Source organism: Schistosoma mansoni (assembly GCF_000237925.1).
Source record: "Schistosoma mansoni, WGS project CABG00000000 data, supercontig 0224, strain Puerto Rico, whole genome shotgun sequence".
In the NCBI taxonomy this organism is placed as follows: Eukaryota; Metazoa; Platyhelminthes; class Trematoda; order Strigeidida; family Schistosomatidae; genus Schistosoma; species Schistosoma mansoni.
In genome coordinates, this window is record NW_017386090.1 from 300,279 (window position 1) to 309,962 (window position 9,684).

General features: G+C 48.1%; 2 protein-coding genes across 2 annotated transcripts; one reads left to right on the top strand and one right to left on the bottom strand.

Annotated features, from left to right (window-relative positions):
* Positions 1–2,740: 2,740 nt before the first annotated feature.
* On the bottom strand, positions 2,741–3,124 carry Smp_183080 (hypothetical protein; the record flags this gene model as incomplete). Its single annotated transcript, XM_018791920.1, has 2 exons — positions 2,741–2,746; positions 2,963–3,124. 2 exons carry the CDS (start codon positions 3,122–3,124, stop codon positions 2,741–2,743), a joined length of 168 nt encoding a protein of 55 aa, XP_018647291.1.
* A 3,014-nt stretch (positions 3,125–6,138) lies between these two features.
* Smp_205120 (unnamed protein product) lies at positions 6,139–6,321 on the top strand (the record flags this gene model as incomplete). The annotated part of the gene is made up of 1 exon (XM_018791932.1): positions 6,139–6,321. One exon carries the CDS (start codon positions 6,139–6,141, stop codon positions 6,319–6,321), a length of 183 nt encoding a protein of 60 aa, XP_018647292.1.
* Between the last annotated feature and the right edge of the window lie 3,363 nt (positions 6,322–9,684).

Sequence of the window (9,684 nt, forward strand, 5' to 3'; positions counted from 1 at the left end):
CTACTACTCATCCTCCTCCTCCTCCTCCTCCTCTTCCAGCCTCCGCCTCCACAACCACCACCTCCGCTCTACACGAACACCGAATGCGGTACACTCACATTGACGAGTGGAGTGGTGTGTGAGTGTGAGGTAGTCGACTGATGGATTGGTGGATTGTCGTTGTGAGATGGGTGATGGGAAGTGTGTGTCAATGAGGCGATGATGACGGTGATTGTGTGAAGTGAGTATGTGATGTTGTATGGATGTGATGACGTGAGAGTAGACGATGGTGTGTGTGGTTGTTGTTGTCGTTGCTGTTTAGGTGTGTGGGGACACAGAGTTGTGAATGCGGTGCTCACATGCGACAGACTGACTGTAGGTGTGTGCATTGCCGACGTAGAGTGGGAGGACGGTGAGTATTGTTTGGTCAAAAGCCGTGGCGCCCGATGGGGGGCTCGAACCCCCGACCCTCAGATTAAAAGTCTGATGCTCTACCGACTGAGCTAACCGGGCTCGACTGGTGGGCGCCGCTTGTCACCCTCATCAAAACAACCTCACACCACACACATGCACACTCACTCAGACAACACCATCTCAATCATCATACACCCTACAACAAACACCACTTCACACTCCACACTCCACGCTCTCACACCATCGCACGAACACACACAACCAGTCAGTCAATCATGCATACATGGAGACACGTCTCTGTGCACACAAACACACACACACACTCACACAACACACACTTGCTTCTCCACTGTGAATCTATCTCGAACTACTCCGACCAACATTCAGTGTGAGGAGATGTGTCACCAGCACAAAGTGCCACCTACAGACTGTTCCATTGCAGCCATACAGGGTGCACGTCACACTGTCTAACCGTATCTGTCGATCCACGACCACCTGTCTGTCTGCACCTCTGATTGTTGGTCTGTCAGTGTGTCAATGTGCGTGTGTGCGTGTGTGTAGCCATTCGGTTCTCCATTTGTCGGAGTGTCGGTCTGTTTGCCATCCGAATACTGGACTGTTGTGATTATCGCCGTCCAATCTCTTCTCCCTATCGTTCTTCTTCCTTTTCCTATCCTCCACTTACACTTCCTCTTACTCCTCACAATACTGATATCACTACTACTCCTACCGCTGCTCCCACTATTCCCACTCTTACTGATCTTCCTCTCCGACACCTACAAATCCTTCAAATCCTCCTTCTCCCAATACTACTACTAATACTAACATCATTGTGACTGATATTAAACATTATTAATCATATTCCTACTACCATTACTACTATTTCTACTTATACTAACATTACCTATCCTCCTTCTCCGTCTCCTCATTCTCCTCCTTCTCCGAATAATTTTACGACGACTACTACTAATTTTACTACCACTACTACTCATCCTCCTCCTCCTCCTCCTCCTCTTCCGCCTCCGCCTCCACAACCACCACCTCCGCTCTACACGAACACCGAATCGGTACACTCACATTGACGAGTGGAGTGGTGTGTGAGTGTGAGGTAGTCGACTGATGGATTGGTGGATTGTCGTTGTGAGATGGGTGATGGGAAGTGTGTGTCAATGAGGCGATGATGACGGTGATTGTGTGAAGTGAGTATGTGATGTTGTATGGATGTGATGACGTGAGAGTAGACGATGGTGTGTGTGGTTGTTGTTGTCGTTGCTGTTTAGGTGTGTGGGGACACAGAGTTGTGAATGCGGTGCTCACATGCGACAGACTGACTGTAGGTGTGTGCATTGCCGACGTAGAGTGGGAGGACGGTGAGTATTGTTTGGTCAAAAGCCGTGGCGCCCGATGGGGGGCTCGAACCCCCGACCCTCAGATTAAAAGTCTGATGCTCTACCGACTGAGCTAACCGGGCTCGACTGGTGGGCGCCGCTTGTCACCCTCATCAAAACAACCTCACACCACACACATGCACACTCACTCAGACAACACCATCTCAATCATCATACACCCTACAACAAACACCACTTCACACTCCACACTCCACGCTCTCACACCATCGCACGAACACATACAACCAGTCAGTCAATCATGCATACATGGAGACACGTCTCTGTGCACACAAACACACACACACACTCACACAACACACACTTGCTTCTCCACTGTGAATCTATCTCGAACTACTCCGACCAACATTCAGTGTGAGGAGATGTGTCACCAGCACAAAGTGCCACCTACAGACTGTTCCATTGCAGCCATACAGGGTGCACGTCACACTGTCTAACCGTATCTGTCGATCCACGACCACCTGTCTGTCTGCACCTCTGATTGTTGGTCTGTCAGTGTGTCAATGTGCGTGTGTGCGTGTGTGTAGCCATTCGGTTCTCCATTTGTCGGAGTGTCGGTCTGTTTGCCATCCGAATACTGGACTGTTGTGATTATCGCCGTCCAATCTCTTCTCCCTATCGTTCTTCTTCCTTTTCCTATCCTCCACTTACACTTCCTCTTACTCCTCACAATACTGATATCACTACTACTCCTACCGCTGCTCCCACTATTCCCACTCTTACTGATCTTCCTCTCCGACACCTACAAATCCTTCAAATCCTCCTTCTCCCAATACTACTACTAATACTAACATCATTGTGACTGATATTAAACATTATTAATCATATTCCTACTACCATTACTACTATTTCTACTTATACTAACATTACCTATCCTCCTTCTCCGTCTCCTCATTCTCCTCCTTCTCCGAATAATTTTACGACGACTACTACTAATTTTACTACCACTACTACTCATCCTCCTCCTCCTCCTCCTCCTCCTCCTCCTCCTCTTCCGCCTCCGCCTCCACAACCACCACCTCCGCTCTACACGAACACCGAATCGGTACACTCACACTGACGAGTGGAGTGGTGTGTGAGTGTGAGGTAGTTGACTGATGGATTGGTGGATTGTCGTTGTGAGATGGGTGATGGGAAGTGTGTGTCAATGAGGCGATGATGACGGTGATTGTGTGAAGTGAGTATGTGGTGTTGTATGGATGTGATGACGTGAGAGTAGACGATGGTGTGTGTGGTTGTTGTTGTCGTTGCTGTTTAGGTGTGTGGGGACACAGAGTTGTGAATGCGGTGCTCACATGCGACAGACTGACTGTAGGTGTGTGCATTGCCGACGTAGAGTGGGAGGACGGTGAGTATTGTTTGGTCAAAAGCCGTGGCGCCCGATGGGGGGCTCGAACCCCCGACCCTCAGATTAAAAGTCTGATGCTCTACCGACTGAGCTAACCGGGCTCGACTGGTGGGCGCCGCTTGTCACCCTCATCAAAACAACCTCACACCACACACATGCACACTCACTCAGACAACACCATCTCAATCATCATACACCCTACAACAAACACCACTTCACACTCCACACTCCACGCTCTCACACCATCGCACGAACACACACAACCAGTCAGTCAATCATGCATACATGGAGACACGTCTCTGTGCACACACACACACACACTCACACAACACACACTTGCTTCTCCATTGTGAATCTATCTCGAACTACTCCGACCAACATTCAGTGTGAGGAGATGTGTCACCAGCACAAAGTGCCACCTACAGACTGTTCCATTGCAGCCATACAGGGTGCACGTCACACTGTCTAACCGTATCTGTCGATCCACGACCACCTGTCTGTCTGCACCTCTGATTGTTGGTCTGTCAGTGTGTCAATGTGCGTGTGTGCGTGTGTGTAGCGATTCGGTTCTCCATTTGTCGGAGTGTCGGTCTGTTTGCCATCCGAATACTGGACTGTTGTGATTATCGCCGTCCAATCTCTTCTCCCTATCGTTCTTCCTCCTTTTCCTATCCTCCACTTACACTTCCTCTTACTCCTCACAATACTGATATCACTACTACTCCTACCGCTGCTCCCACTATTCCCACTCTTACTGATCTTCCTCTCCGACACCTACAAATCCTTCAAATCCTCCTTCTCCCAATACTACTACTAATACTAACATCATTGTGACTGATATTAAACATTATTAATCATATTCCTACTACCATTACTACTATTTCTACTTATACTAACATTACCTATCCTCCTTCTCCGTCTCCTCATTCTCCTCCTTCTCCGAATAATTTTACGACGACTACTACTAATTTTACTACCACTACTACTCATCCTCCTCCTCCGCCTCCACAACCACCACCTCCGCTCTACACGAACACCGAATCGGTACACTCACATTGACGAGTGGAGTGGTGTGTGAGTGTGAGGTAGTCGACTGATGGATTGGTGGATTGTCGTTGTGAGATGGGTGATGGGAAGTGTGTGTCAATGAGGCGATGATGACGGTGATTGTGTGAAGTGAGTATGTGGTGTTGTATGGATGTGATGACGTGAGAGTAGACGATGGTGTGTGTGGTTGTTGTTGTCGTTGCTGTTTAGGTGTGTGGGGACACAGAGTTGTGAATGCGGTGCTCACATGCGACAGACTGACTGTAGGTGTGTGCATTGCCGACGTAGAGTGGGAGGACGGTGAGTATTGTTTGGTCAAAAGCCGTGGCGCCCGATGGGGGGCTCGAACCCCCGACCCTCAGATTAAAAGTCTGATGCTCTACCGACTGAGCTAACCGGGCTCGACTGGTGGGCGCCGCTTGTCACCCTCATCAAAACAACCTCACACCACACACATGCACACTCACTCAGACAACACCATCTCAATCATCATACACCCTACAACAAACACCACTTCACACTCCACACTCCACGCTCTCACACCATCGCACGAACACACACAACCAGTCAGTCAATCATGCATACATGGAGACACGTCTCTGTGCACACAAACACACACACACACACAACACACACTTGCTTCTCCATTGTGAATCTATCTCGAACTACTCCGACCAACATTCAGTGTGAGGAGATGTGTCACCAGCACAAAGTGCCACCTACAGACTGTTCCATTGCAGCCATACAGGGTGCACGTCACACTGTCTAACCGTATCTGTCGATCCACGACCACCTGTCTGTCTGCACCTCTGATTGTTGGTCTGTCAGTGTGTCAATGTGCGTGTGTGCGTGTGTGTAGCCATTCGGTTCTCCATTTGTCGGAGTGTCGGTCTGTTTGCCATCCGAATACTGGACTGTTGTGATTATCGCCGTCCAATCTCTTCTCCCTATCGTTCTTCTTCCTTTTCCTATCCTCCACTTACACTTCCTCTTACTCCTCACAATACTGATATCACTACTACTCCTACCGCTGCTCCCACTATTCCCACTCTTACTGATCTTCCTCTCCGACACCTACAAATCCTTCAAATCCTCCTTCTCCCAATACTACTACTAATACTAACATCATTGTGACTGATATTAAACATTATTAATCATATTCCTACTACCATTACTACTATTTCTACTTATACTAACATTACCTATCCTCCTTCTCCGTCTCCTCATTCTCCTCCTTCTCCGAATAATTTTACGACGACTACTACTAATTTTACTACCACTACTACTCATCATCCTCCTCCTCCTCCTCCTCCGCCTCCACAACCACCACCTCCGCTCTACACGAACACCGAATCGGTACACTCACATTGACGAGTGGAGTGGTGTGTGAGTGTGAGGTAGTTGACTGATGGATTGGTGGATTGTCGTTGTGAGATGGGTGATGGGAAGTGTGTGTCAATGAGGCGATGATGACGGTGATTGTGTGAAGTGAGTATGTGGTGTTGTATGGATGTGATGACGTGAGAGTAGACGATGGTGTGTGTGGTTGTTGTTGTCGTTGCTGTTTAGGTGTGTGGGGACACAGAGTTGTGAATGCGGTGCTCACATGCGACAGACTGACTGTAGGTGTGTGCATTGCCGACGTAGAGTGGGAGGACGGTGAGTATTGTTTGGTCAAAAGCCGTGGCGCCCGATGGGGGGCTCGAACCCCCGACCCTCAGATTAAAAGTCTGATGCTCTACCGACTGAGCTAACCGGGCTCGACTGGTGGGCGCCGCTTGTCACCCTCATCAAAACAACCTCACACCACACACATGCACACTCACTCAGACAACACCATCTCAATCATCATACACCCTACAACAAACACCACTTCACACTCCACACTCCACGCTCTCACACCATCGCACGAACACACACAACCAGTCAGTCAATCATGCATACATGGAGACACGTCTCTGTGCACACACACACACACACACACAAACACACACTTGCTTCTCCATTGTGAATCTATCTCGAACTACTCCGACCAACATTCAGTGTGAGGAGATGTGTCACCAGCACAAAGTGCCACCTACAGACTGTTCCATTGCAGCCATACAGGGTGCACGTCACACTGTCTAACCGTATCTGTCGATCCACGACCACCTGTCTGTCTGCACCTCTGATTGTTGGTCTGTCAGTGTGTCAATGTGCGTGTGTGCGTGTGTGTAGCCATTCGGTTCTCCATTTGTCGGAGTGTCGGTCTGTTTGCCATCCGAATACTGGACTGTTGTGATTATCGCCGTCCAATCTCTTCTCCCTATCGTTCTTCTTCCTTTTCCTATCCTCCACTTACACTTCCTCTTACTCCTCACAATACTGATATCACTACTACTCCTACCGCTGCTCCCACTATTCCCACTCTTACTGATCTTCCTCTCCGACACCTACAAATCCTTCAAATCCTCCTTCTCCCAATACTACTACTAATACTAACATCATTGTGACTGATATTAAACATTATTAATCATATTCCTACTACCATTACTACTATTTCTACTTATACTAACATTACCGAATAATTTTACGACGACTATTACGACGACTACTACTAATTTTACTCATCCTCCTCCTCATCCTCCTCCTCCTCCTCCTCCTCCTCCTCTTCCGCCTCCGCCTCCGCCTCCACAAACACCACCTCCGCTCTACACGAACACCGAATCGGTACACTCACATTGACGAGTGGAGTGGTGTGTGAGTGTGAGGTAGTCGACTGATGGATTGGTGGATTGTCGTTGTGAGATGGGTGATGGGAAGTGTGTGTCAATGAGGCGATGATGACGGTGATTGTGTGAAGTGAGTATGTGGTGTTGTATGGATGTGATGACGTGAGAGTAGACGATGGTGTGTGTGGTTGTTGTTGTCGTTGCTGTTTAGGTGTGTGGGGACACAGAGTTGTGAATGCGGTGCTCACATGCGACAGACTGACTGTAGGTGTGTGCATTGCCGACGTAGAGTGGGAGGACGGTGAGTATTGTTTGGTCAAAAGCCGTGGCGCCCGATGGGGGGCTCGAACCCCCGACCCTCAGATTAAAAGTCTGATGCTCTACCGACTGAGCTAACCGGGCTCGACTGGTGGGCGCCGCTTGTCACCCTCATCAAAACAACCTCACACCACACACATGCACACTCACTCAGACAACACCATCTCAATCATCATACACCCTACAACAAACACCACTTCACACTCCACACTCCACGCTCTCACACCATCGCACGGACACACACAACCAGTCAGTCAATCATGCATACATGGAGACACGTCTCTATGCACACACACACACACACTCACACAACACACACTTGCTTCTCCACTGTGAATCTATCTCGAACTACTCCGACCAACATTCAGTGTGAGGAGATGTGTCACCAGCACAAAGTGCCACCTACAGACTGTTCCATTGCAGCCATACAGGGTGCACGTCACACTGTCTAACCGTATCTGTCGATCCACGACCACCTGTCTGTCTGCACCTCTGATTGTTGGTCTGTCAGTGTGTCAATGTGCGTGTGTGCGTGTGTGTAGCCATTCAGTTCTCCATTTGTCGGAGTGTCGGTCTGTTTGCCATCCGAATACTGGACTGTTGTGATTATCGCCGTCCAATCTCTTCTCCCTATCGTTCTTCTTCCTTTTCCTATCCTCCACTTACACTTCCTCTTACTCCTCACAATACTGATATCACTACTACTCCTACCGCTGCTCCCACTATTCCCACTCTTACTGATCTTCCTCTCCGACACCTACAAATCCTTCAAATCCTCCTTCTCCCAATACTACTACTAATACTAACATCATTGTGACTGATATTAAACATTATTAATCATATTCCTACTACCATTACTACTATTTCTACTTATACTAACATTACCTATCCTCCTTCTCCGTCTCCTCATTCTCCTCCTTCTCCGAATAATTTTACGACGACTACTACTAATTTTACTACCACTACTACTCATCCTCCTCCTCCTCCTCCTCCTCCTCCTCCTCCTCCTCTTCCGCCTCCGCCTCCGCCTCCACAAACACCACCTCCGCTCTACACGAACACCGAATCGGTACACTCACATTGACGAGTGGAGTGGTGTGTGAGTGTGAGGTAGTTGACTGATGGATTGGTGGATTGTCGTTGTGAGATGGGTGATGGGAAGTGTGTGTCAATGAGGCGATGATGACGGTGATTGTGTGAAGTGAGTATGTGGTGTTGTATGGATGTGATGACGTGAGAGTAGACGATGGTGTGTGTGGTTGTTGTTGTCGTTGCTGTTTAGGTGTGTGGGGACACAGAGTTGTGAATGCGGTGCTCACATGCGACAGACTGACTGTAGGTGTGTGCATTGCCGACGTAGAGTGGGAGGACGGTGAGTATTGTTTGGTCAAAAGCCGTGGCGCCCGATGGGGGGCTCGAACCCCCGACCCTCAGATTAAAAGTCTGATGCTCTACCGACTGAGCTAACCGGGCTCGACTGGTGGGCGCCGCTTGTCACCCTCATCAAAACAACCTCACACCACACACATGCACACTCACTCAGACAACACCATCTCAATCATCATACACCCTACAACAAACACCACTTCACACTCCACACTCCACGCTCTCACACCATCGCACGGACACACACAACCAGTCAGTCAATCATGCATACATGGAGACACGTCTCTATGCACACACACACACACACTCACACAACACACACTTGCTTCTCCACTGTGAATCTATCTCGAACTACTCCGACCAACATTCAGTGTGAGGAGATGTGTCACCAGCACAAAGTGCCACCTACAGACTGTTCCATTGCAGCCATACAGGGTGCACGTCACACTGTCTAACCGTATCTGTCGATCCACGACCACCTGTCTGTCTGCACCTCTGATTGTTGGTCTGTCAGTGTGTCAATGTGCGTGTGTGCGTGTGTGTAGCGATTCGGTTCTTCATTTGTCGGAGTTTCAGTCAGTATCACAGCTCATATACAAATCAAGTGACTTATGCTTCCCTTATTTATTCGATGCCCCTTTGTACCAAAATTTATATGTTCAAATACATGAATAAATACTTTAGAGTAAAGACAAAGTGTTTTAAGTATTCTAATTCACTTTACATTTTCTAAACTGAAGGGAATTTTCACAGACATTTTGTTAAAGAGCAAAATATCACATAACAACGTACGATTAATGAAAAATTGAAAATCACTTATTTTAAAATACTTTTGTTACAATCAAATCAGACATGATTTAATTTGTAGGGGTAGTGAAATGTCACTGAGCACCAGTGAGATCATCTTGCAGTTGGGCCACTGAATATCGAACAAATCCTCGATCTCTGTTTATGTCAAGGACAACCAACGTGCACCAGTTAATCATACACCATGGACTGGCCCATACGGTGGTGGTCTCACTGTCTTCTTTGTACTCATTCTTACCAATATATTTACGTATTAACGTTCTTTGTA